The 18,726-nt window shown below is 41.6% G+C and overlaps 1 protein-coding gene across 13 annotated transcripts in view; it reads right to left on the reverse strand.

Moving 5' to 3' along the window:
- LOC6502768 (transcription factor SOX-6) overlaps positions 1 to 18,726 on the reverse strand; it is a 437,528-nt gene that overhangs the window by 9,636 nt on the left and 409,166 nt on the right. For all 13 annotated transcript variants that reach the window (XM_044717619.1, XM_044717618.1, XM_044717622.1 and 10 more), the window contains one exon: positions 5,682 to 6,641. In XM_044717619.1, the coding sequence (XP_044573554.1) occupies positions 5,682 to 6,641 (960 nt within the window). The remainder of the gene's footprint in view (positions 1 to 5,681; positions 6,642 to 18,726) is intronic.

Consider the following 18,726-nt stretch of genomic DNA (forward strand, 5'->3'; position numbering starts at 1 on the left):
GTAGATCGGTTTAGTTTCCCCAAAAATCCCCAAATACACAATCTTCGACAGTTCCAGTAATGGAGATAAGGATGTGTGGATGGATGGCCCTACAAAGTTTAAAGTCGATAGCTTAAAAATTAAAGAATAGTCGAAGCGACGAACTGACAGAGAGGTTTATATTGACACCCCTCATCAGTACCAGTCACTTATGAAACACCCCTGATTCAGTCTCGAAATCAGCCCTGATTCAAACCTTAATTTCAGAGCAGAATCAGCTCCGAAAAGAAAGCATGATTCTGCACTGAAAAACGTGGCTACATCAGGTCGCATTCATGACCCAAAATCGATAATAATCGATAATCGATAATTTTTAATGTATTCCTTAAAAATTGCGGTTAATTTATGTTGTAAGCTAAATTAATATGCTAAGTAACATTATATTCTTAATATTGAAAACTATTTTTAATAATTACTCACCCTGGGATTAGTGGTTTTTTATACTGGACCGACATGCAAGCCTCTAAGCTAGCAAGGAATCGCGCGTAGTTTGTGACTGACAATTATACACCTCTACAAATTTTCATATTTAAAACCATTTCAATTATTAAGAATCCGCATTTAAAAAAATATTAAATATAACAGTGTATTTTGGAATGCACTATTTTAAAAAAAATTAAAGTAAACAATAATTAACTCATAATACAAATTTTTCTGCTGGGACTCGAACCCACGACCTTAAGATTAACAGGCAGATATCTTGATCATTTAACCATGGGGTTAAAGTTTTCCGCCCAAAATATTTAGAATGAAAAAAAAATATTAGTGATTAATAATGAATATCGAATATGCGTAATTACGACCTTTAGCATCAGAAGATGGCCGGCAGAATTACTTCGCCTACTTTGTTTTGACGTTCGAAACGCTAACCTTACGGAATTGTTTTTTGATCGAAATTTGATATTACAGCCTCATGGGGGTGACATGAATTTCAGTACTACTGGGCGAAATCAAAACCCTCATACAAACAGTAAACCCCATCATACATATCAATTCATATATAAACAACATTCCAGGGCCTACTGTGGGAATAATAGAAATAGGTTAGACACAAACCCTTTCCCATGCTTTCATCATTGGCATCGAGACTAGACGTCTGCATGATTACATTCATAACATACGTCTAACAGAGTACATTCGAATCGAATAGAATGAAGTGAGTGGAATGATGGAAATGAAATGACATTGTATGAGTGTAAGCTTGTGTTCCTCTCGTAATTTGAGTGAAATGAGAAATTTGTCAATGTCATGTATACCCGAATCTTTCGAGTTGTTTCTTATGATTCGGGCACATTTCTTTCTGAGAGCTGCAGCAAAAAGACGGAAATATGGACAACCAACTTATAAAAGAAGCCGAGGAGCCTGTTTTTTTTCTAACTCAGAAAATATCAACAAAATAATGTTTTTGCATTACAATTTAAATTAGTTATATTTTATCGTTAATTTAGAAAATAAATAAAAAAACCCATATATATAAAGCCTTTTCGGACTCGAAGAAAATTCCCTGCATTTAATTTGTTTTTATTTTCTTTTATTTACATTTACAACTCGAATCATTCGAATGAAACGTCTCTGTTTTCAACGTTCTCAATTCACTCAATTCGTTTCCTTCTATCAAATGATTGTGCAAATGAGTAAGCGTAAGAAACCCAACCCTCTCACATCATGTTGGCTTTGCTCTCAAATTCATTCAACTCATTTTTAGCATTGTGCATTTGAATGTGTGTTTTTTGCCACTCATGCAGATGTCTATTCGAGACATAAACATAGACTTAAACCATTCGGGGGCCTCATAGTCTAATGGTTAGTGTACTAGTTCGCTAAGCGTGAGTCCGTGGGTTCGAGCCCCACTCATGTCAAGTGCATGGCAAGTTTTTCGGCGTTCGCGCATATGATGTAAATAGTGAAAGTTCTCGGTGGATTTTTTCTATTTATAATTATGTGCATGAAACCCGAAAAACCGGCATTCCCAGATGTCGTTAGGTGGCCCCACTTCTGGGATAGGTTGCACTCGGCTAATCACCGGATCGACCGAAAAAATAACGATTACAGAAACAAACACAAGATCAGAAAACAATCACCCCCCCCAACCCGACGACGACTCTCCGCTTTTCGCAATGGACACGAATTGGACAATGGAATGTGAGGACCCTAATGGAGCCTTCCAGACTTGCGCAGTTTGAAAAGGAGATGGAAAAAATGCAGATCGCAATTGTTGGCATAAGCGAAATGAGGTGGAAAGGCAGTGGGACGACAACAACAACACACGGCAATCTAGTAGTGCATAGTGGGAGCAGTGATGGGGGCAAGAATGGAGTAGGAATATATGTTTCAAAGCAATACAAACAGATACTTATCCCCTGGAATCCGGTATCCGATAGAATCATCATTGCTAGATTCCGATGCAACGCTAGGCACATTACGTCAGCGATGACATCAAAGAGGACTTCTACAATGCCCTCACTTCTTCACTCACCAAGAGCAAGCGAGGTGATATTAAAATTCTCATGGGAGATTTCAACGCGAAACTAGGCCCCAACAACAACGGATTGGAACTAATCATGGGCCGGCACGGTGTGGGAACACGTAGCAACAATGGTGATAGGCTGGCCGACCTATGCCAGACATTTTCAACTAGTCATTGGGGGCACTGTATTCCCCCATAAGGAAGTGCACAAGTACACGTGGACATCACCGAATATGCATACACGCAAACAAATTGACCATCTGTGTGCATAAGTAGGAAATTGAGACACTCCCTTAGCGATGTACGAAACAAGAGAGCTGTCAATCAAGCTCAGACGAAGTTACACTGTCACCAGAAGCACAAGAACAATACAAGGATGAATACAAGGAACTTTGCAAGCTAGAGAAGAAATCAGGCAGAAATGACAAGAGAGCACTGATGGATCGACTTGCAGAAAATGCAGAGAGTGCCGCCAACACCAACAACATGCGCTCACTATACCTGACAATTGGTAAGCTATCTGGAAGCTACCAAAAGCCGAACCATCCAGTACGAGATGTCAACGGAACACTCCTTGTCGATGATGATGCCCAGATCCGCAGATGGCGAAAACACTTTTTAGAAATCAGTCACACAGAGCATGCGAGCGGCGCAGATAACGACTTCAGAAGTATTGTACCCAACACCAACACCAGAATTCCTCACACGACACCATCTGTTAGAGAAATTCGTGATGCAATCAGGAAATTGAAGAACAAAAAAGCAGCCAGAGAGGACGGTTTACCCGCAGAACTGCTCCAAGTTGACACGCTTCTAATGGCCGAAACGTTGCACTCGCATTTCGAGAGCATATGGAAGAACGAGCGAATCCCTCCATCTTGGAAGAAAGGCATCATCGTAAAATTACCAAAGAAAGGAGACCTAAGTGATTGCAATAATTGGCGAGGAATAACCCTGCTGAACACCAGTTACAAAGTGCTAGCCACTTTACTGAATGAACGTCTACTTGAAAAAATCGAGCCAACAATACGCGATGAACAAGGAGGCTAAAGGCCACACAGAAGGCGAACACATTACGCGCAATCACCGAACAAGCTATGGAATGGCGTGCGCCGCTCTACCTCCTATTCATCGATTTCCAGAAGGCGTTCGACTCAGTAGATAGAGCAGCGATATGGCGGGCGCTTGCAAGGAAGGGAGTACCACTCAATATCATAAACATAGTGAAAGCTATGTACGATGATGCGGATTTGGCGGTACTGCACAATGGTAAAATCAGTGCGCCCTTCCAGACGGATCAATGAAATTATGAGTGAAGTGTGCAGTTCGAACCGCGGCATAACATGGAGCCTCACCAGACACCTAGAGGATCTGAACTACGCGGACGACATCTGCCTCCTAGCTCATAGATTCACCAACATCCAAGCCAAATGCAGTGACCTCGAAACTCGGGCCAAAGCAGTTGGACTCTCCATTAATGCAGCAAAAACTAATGCGATGCGGATCCTCCACTCCCACCAAAGCAGGATCACCATATGCGGAAAAAGTGTCGAATATGTCGACAGCTTTGTATACCTTGTTATATCCGCAAACGGGGGAGTGGAAAAAGACATGGAGATCCGTCTAAGCAAATCCAGATCTGCTTTCGGGAGATTGCATATGGAGAAACCAGCAGATCAGCAGAAAAACAAAGCTGAGAATCTTCAAAGCGTGCATCAAATCCGTACTGCTGTACGGATCGGATACCTGGCTGACATCGCAAAGAATGATAGTGAAGCTGCAAGCCTTCGTCAATAAGTGCCTTAGGATCATATGTGGTATATTCTGGCCAAATAGAATAACCAATAATGATCTGTAATAATGATCCCCAAGCTAACCTGGCGCCGATCAACATTACGCGAACTCTCTGACAATAACATCACCTGGGACTTGGCAAAAAGAACAGCGCAGAATAGGGTCCGGTGGAATGCACTTGTGGATGCCCTAAGCTCCCAAGCGGAGCAATAGGAAAAAAAAAAAAAACCATTCACATGCCATTATCGACGACAGTTGACATGCATTAGCTTCTGCTTGAATGCATCCAAAACGGCAAATGAATTACTTATTCTAGAAGTGGGTACACTTTTTTCTGTACAGTACATTTGGGTGTATAAGTTGGGTATTGTTAGTTAGTTGTTAGTAGGGAATTGTTAGTTTTGTACCGCTATTGATGAGTACAGCTTAATTGATGTGCATTAGTCAACACACTTGGTAATTTGTGCATTACAGGGTTTTGGTGTGAAGTAGATTTACTGTACAGTCATATGCACAGTTGTACACAGTTGCCATACAAGCTGTAGAGTGTTAAAAAACAATGTAGTTCTCACTCTCATAAGTTACAATCACATACAGTTCACACTCGAAGTGAGAACACTGAAAAAGTTATGCTTTATCATTGTGACCTATAGAGTACAGTGCACAAAGAACACTGCACTACTGTACAGATCTTTTATGCTACAAATGAGTACATTTATGCAGAAGTCTAATAAACAAAAAACCCCTTTGCTTGAAATTCATAAACAAGGGCCCGTCCTGGAAATCTACATGTCCTTCTTGTCCTTCTTTGTTGCTAGCGTTGCTGTCGCCCATAAAAGCAAAAGTTATATGAAAATTTAATTTGTAAAATCAGTAATTGGCCATCCATCTAGTAAGAAACCTTGTGATATTAAAAATAAAATAAAATCCTAATTTTAATTTTATTATTTTATTCGGGAATTGTATAATTTTGTATTGGATTTTTTTCGGTATGAAAATTTATATCAGATATTTTGGAATGCGCGTTCGTTACCTAAATTTTACCCCGTGAAGAAGTTTTAAATCCCTGCCTGCACAGGGTATTATAATTTTGGTCAAAAGTGTGAACCGCGGTGAAGGAGACATCTCCGACCCTGTAAAGTATATATATTCTTGATATTCTTTGCACACATCTAGGATACATAAGGATCGGCCGACTATATATGATCCGCTATATATCTAATATAATAACTGCGACTCAACTGCAAGGGTATATAAACTTCGGCTCCACCCGAAGATAGCTTTACTTTCTTGTTTAAAAGATTTGTTTTTATTTTCTCTATTTTATTCTATTCTATTTTTATTAACATGATTTTTACTCACAATAACATATTTTACTCACTTGATTTTTAATAAGTGGAGATTCTATATCAGTGAAATGCTGCCGATGTTGGCTAGAACATTGTTTCCAGTTAAGAGGCACACTGGATATTACAGAATTAAGGCTTTCAAATTGATCTTTTTGACAGGGATTTGCTGGTGATGAACTAGAAGATCCTTTAGGCTTACTAAGGTTAAGTGGAGTGTCTAGCTCAGACTCCTGTGTTGATTCCAATTGGCTAGCAATATTTTGATTATGCAATGGCGGTGAGGGAAGGTGTGAAGAACTATCCTCGAAAACACTGGAAATTGTTCCAATAGCACTAGTGCAGATTCGACCAAGTGGGGACTCCGGTGGTGTATTGTGACTATAGGAGAGAATTTCAAATGATTGGCTATCATATGGTGGAGTTATTGGCCTGGAGGGAGGTGCATCAACCTCCACTCCGCTCTCTCCAATTTGAAGTGATGGGCTCTCCATTATATTTGTGTGATTTCTTGATAGTTGATGCTCTTTATACTTCAAGGTAAGCAGATTATTATTGCTAAAAACTGTGTTGTTTTTATTGCTATTGGCGGCGGCAACTGCTGCTGCTGCCAGTGCGGCTTGTATATGCGCAGCCGCCACCGCCGCAGTGGACCAAATAGGCGACAAAGCTATTTTTTGGGAGTTGGTTTCATGCTGTTGCATGTAGCTATGACCTTGATGATTTTCTTGACCAGGAATCAGCTGAATTAATGGATGAGACGATATTGGCGGCCTCATAAAGGGGTGTAAAAATGGTAAAACACCTGCAGAAGATCCGGCTCCGCCATGCTGCTGATGATGAAAATTTGGTAGAGGAAATCCAGCGGCCCCAAACTGATTACTAAGATGATTATGCAGCTCTTGTAGACTGCTCTCCTGATAAAGCCTCTGAACAGTTTGCAAATGTTGTTGTTCAATGCTGATATCGGAGTCATTTAACGTATCATACTGAGTCTGAAATGGAGGCAAAAAAATATATATTAAAAAAATGATATAAAAATGTGTACCTTTTTCAAATACGAAAATAAAAATGTACTTCTTATAATATGAAAAAAATACGAAAAATTTTTTCTTGTTTTGAGTGACAATGAGCACTAATTATAAATATTTTTATTATTGGAGTTATAAGATGGTTTTGTTGTAGACGGGTTATATATGATTTGGGTGAAGTGTAAATTGCTTTATAAATACTTGTGAAATATAAATAAACTTAAAGTTTTTATTTACGTGAAGCTTTTGTTAAATTTTTTGTTAACAATACTTATTTTGAGTTGCATTACAAGCGAACTGTCGGGACAAGCAGTCGCCGGAAAATCTGGCAAGCATATGGCGTCCATTGTTCGCAGATAGCTACACTCCTTACATATATTATATATTACCCCATTATAGAGCAGTTAAACAGTAGGTCATAAACTGTCAATAAATAAACAAACCAAAATGAATTTTTTGATGTGAAAATGAATCCGTTTTGCGAGTCTGCTATTTTTTGAGGATCACCAAGTATTGCTGTCCTCCTTTAAATCGGTAGAACCATTTCTGCAAGCAATGCTGAACGTGCTGCTTTGCGAATTGCATTCCATCGTTGCGGATTTTAAAAGCACGCACAAGGCGTTGTCTGCGCAGATTCATCGTATATCAGGAGATTATTAGGCGCTCCAGTTTGTTGCATGCGAGCTCGACGCTAATCAACATAGCATTGCCACCAATTTCGATGCGGCGTTTTACTGAACTTTTCAGACCGCCACCGCCCCTTCCCACTTTTAGTGGAGGTTATGCGGAGTGGAATTCCGGTCACTGTTCTCTACACGATGGACACAAAGCCATTCATAAGTCGGGTGGAGAAGCTTCAGTGGTTGCGGTTCTTCTTTCGTGAGTCTGCCTTGGAGACTGTGCGATCGTTGGAGCTGACGAACAAAAGCAATGACGTTGCCTTGGAGCTACTAAACAAAATGTTCAGTAATCGCCTGCCTATTTTTTAAGCTCATGATAATGAGATACTTTAATTCGTATATGCGAGCCCTGGCAAGCATGGGCACATCGAAGCAGATTGCTGGTGCATCAGTAAGTTTTGTTGCTGAAGGTTGATGATGCCATACAGTCTTAGTGGAAAGAAATGTAAACTGAATCGCATTTTATTTTATCCTATTTCAACGTGAGAGTCCATCGTCACTTTCCTCGAGCAGAGATGCCGGACTTTTGAAAGTGGATTTTCTGATGACGTCATATGCACCAAAAACTGCAGTAACTCTGCACTTATGACAAACTTGTCCGTTTCCGCATGCATGGTTTGTGATGGCCATTCCCACATGATAAATCCCTGCCTTGGATTTTTTCACTTATCTCGGCATTGCAATGCTTCAAGCTGCCATGCGTGAGTACGCAGGCAAGATATCCCACTCGATTTTGGTGGCAAACCCACCAACACTGTTTCTCGTTCAGCGGCTGTTACCGACAATTCTTTCATCGCCAAAGATAGTTTTGGTGATGAGGTGCTGTTACTGCTCCTAAGTTCTACTGCCCGGCCGAGCGGTGCTCGATTTTGGCTCGCAGGTACACCTAGTCACTTCAAGGCTGGCGAACCAGCTGCAGCTGCGGAAGATAAGGACTCCGGTATCTGTATCCGATATAGGTGACGCAGGGTTCTCTACACATAGGATTTCTGTGAGAGACTGCTTGCAATCCCCGATCGTAGCCTCCAACATAACCGACCTTCAACCCAATTCCGCGTTAGACGTCAGCTCTTGGAAAAAACTAAAAATTGTTTCTGCCACATCCCTGTGTGCTAAAGAGGGACAGCACCGCGATGAAACTTAGGGTGGTGTTTAATAAGTCCGCTGCTACCACTTCAGATTATTCCTTGAATGACATGTTAATGGCTGGGCCTTTCATCCAACCAAAGCCTTTTCACGGACCAATTTTCACAGGACTCTCTGGTGGCCAACTTCAGACTACCAAGCGCGTGCGCCATGGACAGAAACTGGTATTAATCACTTGGTGCGAGATCCAGACTATACGGTGGATTTTTACACCCCCCCTTTCGAGCTCCCGGAGCTTCTGGCGCCTCACTAAAGTTGTGTGTGGCCTGACGTTGTCCTGGTGGAAGACAATTTGGCCTCTGTTGATCAAAGTTGGCCTCTTCTGCATGAGTGCTATCTGCAAGCGGTCCAGTTGTTGGCAGTACAGGTCCGAATTGAGCGTTTGGCCATAGAGGAGCAGCTCATAGTGGATTATTCTTTGCCAATTCCACCAAATACACATAAGAACCTTCCTGGCTTGGCCACCGTCTGGGCCGCTTCACCGCGCTTTACTTTATCGTAAGTGACCCATTTTTCATCGCCAGTCACCATACTCTTCAAAAACGGGTCGATTTTGTTGCGATTTAGAAGCGATTCGCATGCGTCGATACGGTCAAAGATGTTTTTTTGCGTCAATTCGTGTGGCACCCATACATCGAGCTTCTTAGTGACTGCAAGCTTCTTCAAATGGTTTATAACGGTTTGTTGACTCATGTAAAGTTCTTGACCGATGCTACGGCTGCTACTATGCCGGTCTCTTTCGACCAATTCAGCGATTTTATCGCAATTTTCGGCGACAGGCCTTCCGGAGCGTGGCGCATCTTCGACCACCTCTACATCAGAACGAAATTGTTGATGGAAATGGAAACTGTATCGGGTCCATAAACTGCACAAATTTTATTGGCGGCTTGAGATGCATTTTTGCCTTTATCGTAGTAGTACTGTAAAATATGCCGTATTTTCCCTTTATTTTGCTCCATGATTGCAAAGCTATAACTCACGAACGACATAAAAGAAAAGACAATCTTTCAAAAGCTTTTCAAAGCTTCAAGAGCTTTCCAAAAAGTTATAGTATGACTTAATGTGTCGAATAAAACAATAACTACGCGCTTTCATCGCCAACTAGCGAAAATACCGCAAGACTTTTTTGACAACCTCAATAAGTATAAGAACTGCGAGGATAATATATAAAATAATTTGATTTGATGCCAAAAAAATATACTTTTTTCCCACAGTGCAATGAAAGCCATTTTTTTAATTTTGTGCAGATGTTTTTAATGCATTAAAGGAGTCAGCTTTGACCCTTTAAGTAGTTCACTCTTTCGTACTGACAGACGGACAGACAAATGGCCACGGCTATATCGAATCGACTGTTGATGCTGATCAAAAATATATATGTATATCGTCGCGTCGTTTTCCTTACCAACCACGTCAAACAATTAAGTTTCAAAGTTAATTTAAAAAATTTTTCCCTGCATCGTTGTTTGTAAACTGTTTTTCAAAACACGACAAATAAAGTATTCACAAATATAGAATACAAATTTTATGAGGCCGCAATATTTTTGAGACCAAAAAAATGTTTTACCTTATTTTTCGGTCTTATTGAATATTTTACAGTAAAGTGTGGATGCTGTATTTCTGAGTACAACTAACTACTGTACAGTACTACGGTGCTAGAAATGAATGCATTCATATAGATTTATAGTTTACAGCCTTGATAGCTTTAAAAGAGACTTGTTGCCGTATAAATAGTTGATGCCATGTTTCTTATGGATTTCAGTACCCTAATCATCGCCTTATATGCAGAATTTCACCAATACGTAAGGTTCTCATTTAATCTATAGCCAAAATATGTAGTTCCTTATACATCATAGCTTATAAGTATTATTTAAATAGTTTGAAGCATTCAAACTCAGTTTACCCTTGAGATTGTGCACCCAGCGACATTGCGCCAGATGCCAGATTGCGCTATTGGTAGTATCTAAGCAATTAGTCGAAGCGAACGAGCCATCCAATTAATCAACAGTGTCTGCAAATAGCAGGGCTCAACCTAGCGCATAACAAACGGTTAGCTGACCCACAATGGAGGCAGCGCAAATAGCGATAGGGGGTATAACTGTCACATCTTTGTTGTAGGACTCTTGTTGCTTCTGAATTTCGTCTTTCACTGCGAGGATGCCCAGATCCCTGTGGATGTTATCGTTGCGAACATACCAAGGTGCCCCATTGATAGTTCACAAGATTTTTGATTATGCGCGCTGTATGATGTCTATGTTGCTGCTGCTTGCGTTCCCCCACAGCTGGGAGCCATACTCCAGATTGGCGTTAGGACTGAATTGTAGAGTAGTAGCTTGTAGTCCAGGCACAGTGGCGATCGTGAGTTTATGATCCAGTCGAGGCTGCTGGCATTCAGTTTTAGGTGCACCTTCTTGCATTCGATGTGCTTACACCAGGTTAGTCGTCTATCAAGGTGGACGCCAAGGTACGTTACTTCGTTAGCTTAAGGGATCTGCATTTAGTGAAAGCGGAGGGCATGTTTGTCTATTAAGAGTAAATGTTACATGTTTACACTTTTGTTCGTTTATTTTAATACGCCAGTCAGACAGCCACCTTTCCACTACTATTAGATGATTAGCCAATTGGTTTGTTGCTTCCGTTGGGCATCTGGAGCGACTAAGGATAGCGGTATCATCGGCGAACGTTGACGTTGTTAGTTGTGCGTTTGTGGGAATATCCACAGTATACAAAACATATAGACACGGGACGAATGCGCTTCCTTGTGGAACTCCAGCTACGATGTTGTAGTCGCCCGAAGTAGCTGCGTTGCATCTCACTGAGAATACCCTCTTGAAGAGGTATGATTCCAGTAGCTTGTGGGTGTATGTTCGTATGTTCAAACTCGGTCGAAAGTTTGAGATACGTCGAGAAAAATAGCGCTACAGTATTCTCGCTTTTTCCCTCGCTGATCGTATTTCGGATGTTAATCTGTTCACTTGCTTGATGGTTCCGTGGTTTCTTCAGAAGCCAAATTGATGTGCCGGGATAATTTTGCAAGCTTCCAGATGTGGTATTATTCGAATTAGCAAGCATTTTTCAAACAATTTAGACAAACTAGATAGTAGGTTTATTGGTTTGTACAATGACGGTGTTGTGTGGTCTTTTCCAGGCTTTGGTATTAATTTAATGATGGAAATCACCACCGGGAGCCTTTTTTGGTTTTAGCTCTCTTATGACTTTTTCGATTTCGTTCGGCCGGAATGAGGGTGCAGTTGACTGAGGGGTAGCCTCTGCCTGAATGACTGGCAGAAGGAATGAATTTGAGGCAGGGTTTGGCTGGAAGACACTTTCGAGATGTGTAGCGAATGTTTCAGCTCGGCCTTCGTCGCTGCGAGCCCTGAAAAGTTGTTATCGGTGTGGTCGGTTTGATTGGGGCGCTGAGATTTGGGTGGGCCCTCCACAGAGGATACTTTGTGCTTGTTGGTGAAAGATTCTGGATGTACCTCAGCTGTCCATTTTTTTCTTGTTGGTGAAGAGCCTGGTCGAGTGATCGTGTTGCTTCCTTAAGGCGTTGCTTTGAAGCTGGTGATATGCTGTTTTGCCAATCACGACGCGTGCGCCTCTTTTCTCGCACGAGCTGTTCAATTTGCTGATTAGATTAGATTAGATTCCTTGAGGAGTAGAGATTTTGGCTGCCGCAACGAGTACTTCTTCCAGGGCGCTCGTAGTGTAATCGATGTCCGATTCCATGTTAAGCTCTGGGGCGAGTTCTATGTGGGCACTCACGTACTTTTTGTATTTAAGCTAGTTCGTTTTTGGCGATGTCAGGCTGAGGGGATGTTCAGTTATTTCTGGGCTTTGAAGAAGCGTTAAAAGCACAGGCGAGTGGTCTGATGATAAGTCCGAGACTGCTTTGACACTTATTAGATTGCAAGGTTTGTTTTTTGTCATCGCAAAATCAATAAGGTTTGGGAGCTTGCATGGGTCGATTGGCCAGTATGTGGGACTTCCAGGGGAAACATAGTCCAGTTTATTTCTAACATTTATAATTGCATTGTACAATTGCCTTCCTCTGGGAGTCACTAGGCGTGATTTCCAGAGCGTGTGTTTGGCGTTGTAGTCTCCTGCGGCTATAAAACGATCCCCAAGTGAATTGTAGAAGTCCATAAATTGTCCTTCCGAGATTGAGATACGAGGAGGGCAGTAAACGGCAGCGATTGAAAGGCTTCCGTTTCTTGACTGAATTTTTATCGATGTGGCCTGCAAGAAGTTTGTTTCAAACCTTTTGTGAAAATGGTGTTTTAAACGTTCTCTGATTAGAACTCCAGTTCTGCTGTGGGCTTTTCCATCTGGATGATTTGTGCGGTAGATTGTAAAGCCTTTTATTTATTTCTCTTTCGCCATTGATTATTTTTTTAATCTTATATGGCTACTATACAATCTAACTTACATACTACTTAAGAAATGCCTAACCAATAAGACCCTAAACGCTTGTTTATCTGAGCCCCACTTAGTTCGGAGGCTAGGCGGTAATGTATTAAAAAATGATAATGCTCAATCAATAGGCTCGTTCAAAAGGTAATTGGCCTTACGACAAGCAATCCGAAAGGGAGCAAACGAGCGAAGATCCCTCTTGGGCACATTGAAGTTTATAAGCCCCAATAACATGGGGCAATCAAAGCTGCCAGATACAATGTTATTGATGAATGTTAATGCTGCCACAGTGCGCCAATCCTCAAGTGTACATATGTGGAGGAGAAGGCACCGGCTATGGTATGAGGGTAGAGGATCCACAAACCTTAATAGGAGAAGTGCAAATTTTAAAAAATTTCTTCAAAATCAACCACCTCCTCCTTGAGCTGCAGGTTATGAGTGCCACTTGCATAGGAAGTACATAAGTCTAGCGCCCTCTTCTGTAACGAATGAAATGACATTTAGCTAAATTTAGAGGAAGAAGATTGAGGGCGCACCAAGAAGAGACTCGGCGCAAATCATCCTGCAGAAGAATATGAATATGATGAATAGGAGCGGCCCCAAAGAACTACCTTGCGGGACCAGATGAGACAATAAAGGGACTCGAGGTGGCATCACCAATGGAAACCAGTGGCATGGTCGGTCTGCCAAATAAGACTCCAACCAACTTAACATGGAGGAATGAACACCTAATCTGAACAATTTAAATTGAACAATCTGGGCTGCGTGGCAAACTTTATCAAATGCTTTAGAGAAGTCCGTATAAATGGCATCGACCTGACATCGGCGTTCAAAGGCTTCCAGGCAGTGCTTAGAGAAAACCACTAAGTTGGTTGTGGTGGATCGCCCAGGCAAGAATCCATGTTGATTATGAGAAATAAAGTTACGAATCAAAAATGTTAGCTTTTTGGTGTCTATACGCTCAAGTAACTTGGCAACATTACATATCTTGGCGATAAGCCAATAGTTAGTGACGTCTGCCCTGCTGCCACCTTTATGAATGGTAATTTTCCATCGAAAAGCAAACTTACCCGATGATAGTGATAAAGAGAACAGAAGTTGCAGAGTTGTGGTTAAGGATGCAATACACTTCTTAATGAAGAATGGGGAGATACCATCTAAGTCAGGTGTATGCGACTCATTAAAATGACTAGAGGCCTCAACAATGTCACAATCTAATATGTCCAAGCTTCCAACCTCAAAAAGAGGCAAAATTTTCTGAAGTACCTCCTGCTCATTCCAAGAGTCCTTCGGCTCAAGGTTTGAAGCAAAATATTTCACAAAAAGTTCAGAAATGCCCTTATCGGAGTTAGCTGCCAAACCTCCATAAGACATGGAAGAAGGTATATCAGAGGATGATTTTTTCCCGTTCACAAACCGCCAAAACGCTTTAGGGTTGGATATGAGGCTAAGAAATAGGTGAGGGGGTAGAAAACTATAAAATTCAATGTGTATCAACAATGAATTATGGTGCATATCACACGGACTTATTGGTACATTACAAATTTCTTTACTATGTACGACATTATTTAAAAATATCAAATCCAGAATTTTCGATAAATCATTATAAATATTATTTACTTGGAAGAGGCCCATGCTAAAAATATCATCCAAGACAACGATTTCATGCGATTGGTGAACATTGCTGGGTAACATGCCTAGGGACTCCGGGTCCCAAGACAAAACAATAGAGCTCAAGTTGAAGTCGCCAGCAACCATCAGAGCGGTAGGGTCCTCCATACTACCACAGAAACTGGCGATATTTTCCATATGCGCTTGACTTATCAAGTACTGAATCAAGTACTAAGTACTGAATGCACTGTTTGGTCGGATATACGATGCAATGATGATGAAAGGGCCCTGAATGCCCCGGATAGAGACGGCTAGCTGATCCAGTATAGGGTCGCCAACCTTAAGGCTAACCACCGTGGCCAACATGGATCGGCGGATAGCGATAATCATACCACCTCCTCGCTCACAATGGGTGCTGGATGAATCACGGTCTTTTCTAAATACTTGAAACAAGTTGGGATTAAAGAACTCGGAGGAACTAAAGTTGCCATTGAGCCATGTTTCCAAGAGAACGATTACATCAAAATCAAAGACTGAAGAATTCAAAAGCATCATGCGAGATTTGGTCCGCATTCCAGATATATTTTGGAAAAAAACTTTTAAGCTCTTATTAGAACCCTAGGCAGCAAGATCCATGCAGTCCACTGTAGGAATTGGGCGGCAGATATGTGAAGGCACTGGCAGGGTCCTGATGCTAGAGGCCACATATCTCAAACGCATAGCTTCCAAGATAGCCAACGTGGACACACATAAATTTTCCTTAATCTCCAGATTGGACCTATGAGTGTCCAGTCACCCTGCGAATCCAGTGACAGGTAAAGATAAAGATATAGAGCTAATATAGTTTTGAGCATCCACGCGTAGCGATGCTCTACGCTCCAGACCAAGATGTAAACAAACATCATCTTCCTCCAGACGCCGAAAAGTGAGCACGAGTGGTCAGTCTCACATTGGACCACCCATCAAAGAAAGATAAGATAAATAGAGAGGGGCTCACAATAAGACGATAACGAACCATTTGCTGTTGCTGGAGGTCCGCAAGCGAAGATAATATGCAAACAGCCCACCTTTGAATCAGCTGCTGTTGTTAGAGCAAATAGTGCATTGCCGAGAGCAGAATATCGTAGGAAGTGAAATAGACATCAACAGTTTCCATAACTGCCAGCGCCGAATGTTGTTGGCGGCTCAGGAGAGGGAGAATATGATGACCAGTCGAAGAATGTGAAGAGGGAAAAGTAACGGCTCCAGTGGCTCCGCTTACTGGGGGTTTTTTGACGCTCCAGGGTTTGATCGAGGGAGTCTCGCAGGGAGGTCAATAACCTTAGCAGGCTCACTATGAAGAAAACGAGTTACTTTTACCGACATGGGCCAAAAACTCCCAATTTAACTCAGAATTTTAGAGCGTTGATATCCGCATCTTTTTTAACCAATCTAGCACAGGCTATATCACTGGGGTCCAGGTGCAACTTATCAGCAACAAATTTGCGCAGTGCCTCCGGTTGGGTAGCCGTTGCAAATTTACCAATGTGCAAGTATTTTAAGGTGGGAAGAACTTGGAACTGCGCACAACAGGGTGCATGTCCAACAATGCGCCTGTTTGGGTTATTCCTCTTATTTCTTGGGACAGCCAAAAACCTTCATGTTAAGCTCATCAATTTTTGAATGAGAGTCATTTCCAATGACGAAACTATCACATTGCCACAGTAAGTTTGGAATGTTTATTAGAAGTTTTATAGCCTCAGATGGTAAATCGACACAAGCGGTATGATAGGCACGGCGGCAAATCGACGAGCACCGAACGGCCTCACACCCACGAAGCTGCGTAGCAGTAACTTCCCCATTGCACTCCGAACAAACGAGCGGCGACATTAGCAGAAAATAAACGTCCGAACGCAAAGAAAGCTAGATTGAGACTATTTGAAAGTTGTATTTGCTTGTAAGATGCGTTTCCACCAGTAGCATAATGTCAATATGGTTATCGATCAAGAATCGTGAAAATGCTAGTTTATGCCGTGAGACACCATTGGTGTTCCACATTGATATTCGTGATATTCGTATTCGTATTCTGCATAGATTATTTAGACTGTTGTGCAACGAGCAGCTGTATTACCATTTTCTGGTTTTGAACAAGTGTTTGTATGGTCGTTTTCATGAATGGCATAAGCTCCATCATACTTTTTGAAGGGTAAGCATCATAGTTTCCGTTTTGCTATGTGGCTGTTCTGGGGGTGGTTGAGCGCTATATGAGTTAGGCTGAATTGAATTTTCCATTCCAGATCGTTGAGCATCGGCATAGGAGAAGCCGTTGGTGGTATTTTTTTTCTTCGCGGTACTGCCCTTGTTTGTAGTGCAGTAAGTGGAGTTGTGGGTGTCCCCGCAGACTACACAGACAGCCCGAAGTGTGCAGTATGACCTAGTGTGCATACTCTTGGAAGTTAGTGCATTGCACTGGACCGTTGCGTTTATGTGGCTCTTCAACTGTGATTCCCCGATGCAAAAAATATTGCAGCTTGTAGATTGGGTGGACTTCGTTTTTCTTCAGCGACCTGCTTTCCTTTTCTTTAAGGGCGATTTTTCTTTAAGGTTCGATTCCCTTTACTAACACTTGTATGCCCTTGCTGCTTTCCAGCTGGTACGTGTAATAGCTTATACGACCATTGTCCAAATATTTGGACACGATACGGAAGTGCTCTTCAGTCTTGGTTTGAACCTTTTCCTCGAGTTTTTCTCCCTGATATAGTTTGGAGGGGGCTTGGTTTTTTTTGCGGTGTCTTGTTGTTGTTTTTGTGCTCGCTATAATCGTTGATGTCGCGGTATTTTGAGTTGCAGTGGATGTCGCTGTGGTTGCAGAAATTGCAGCACTGCTTGTTATTGGTGCGAAATTAGGTTCCGCCATTGGAGGGGGTTTTTACACTGCGAACTCCATGACGCGGGAGTCTGAGTGAGCAGAGCGGGTGAGCAAGACCGTGCCCTATGGCTTTCAGCGGTCAGTAGAGCCGGCTTGCTCTTAATCGCTGATTTTTCCATTTCGATATCGCGGGTTGAAGCCGTTTCTTTGGTTCACTGAGCTTCTATGCTCGTTCTTTTGATCGTTGCTCAATGAGCTCATTGCGTGGCACTTATTTATTTTAAACAATGCACTAGTTTTATGTTTTAGCACATCACAACTGTTAGAAAAAGCTTGTCTATTGCTTTTAATAAATTGTGGTTAAGCGTCTTTTCGCTTATATTGGGTTACCCCAGACTTTTTTTTTTGTTTTTTTGTGTTGCAGTTATCCCGGAGCTCGGGCAAAGCACGTCCGCTCAGTTCGGTAGTTCGTCGACAACCGTTGACAACCAAGCCCAACTTGTAGCAAGTAGCATAGACCGAGATGTATCCATCACCCACTGCAATCGCTATTCGTATATCTTTCCAGGCTATATTGGTTATTATTTTTGAAGATTTATCTAAACCCTGTAAAGTATACATATTCTTGATCAGGATCACCTACTGAGTCAATATAAGCATGTCCGTCTGTCTGTTTCTAAACAAACGAGTCTCTCAGTTTTAGAGCTATCGAGTGGAAACTTTGCACACATACTTCTTTTGTTCGCAGGCAGAATATAAGTCGGAATCGGTCAAATATATCCTAAAGTTGCCATATAACTGATTGATCGGAAATGCCACATCTCTTCTTTAAGTTAGAGGGTTGGAACTTTCCACACATGCCATATTTGTCCAAAATATCTTATCTACAAAATTTCATAAGGATCGGCCGACTATATCCTATAGCTGTCATAGATTGATAGGAATTGGCATAACTTTGTCGTTTTTTAAGCTAGATAGATCAAACTTTCTACCGACTCCATTTCGGACAACCTAATTCGATCTGCCAAATCATAAGGATCGGACGTCTATGTCCTATAGTTGCCATATAACTGAACGATCGGAATTGGCATAACTTTTTAGCTAGATGGATGGGACTTTCTACGTATGCCATTATGGGAAAGTAGACCGAATTATTAATTCGGTCAATCATAAGGATCGGCCGGCTATATCCTATAGCTGCCATGTAACTGAACGATCGGAAATGTATCAACCTTGCTAATTTTAAAGATTCTTGGGGCTGTTTGCAACATTTTTATTAGAAAATTGAATTGATGGTGAAATTCTCATAAGGATCGGCCAACTATATGCGAGACGCTATATATGAATATAACTG

This window comes from Drosophila ananassae, assembly GCF_017639315.1.
Source record: "Drosophila ananassae strain 14024-0371.13 chromosome 4 unlocalized genomic scaffold, ASM1763931v2 tig00000054, whole genome shotgun sequence".
Taxonomy (NCBI): domain Eukaryota; kingdom Metazoa; phylum Arthropoda; class Insecta; order Diptera; family Drosophilidae; genus Drosophila; species Drosophila ananassae.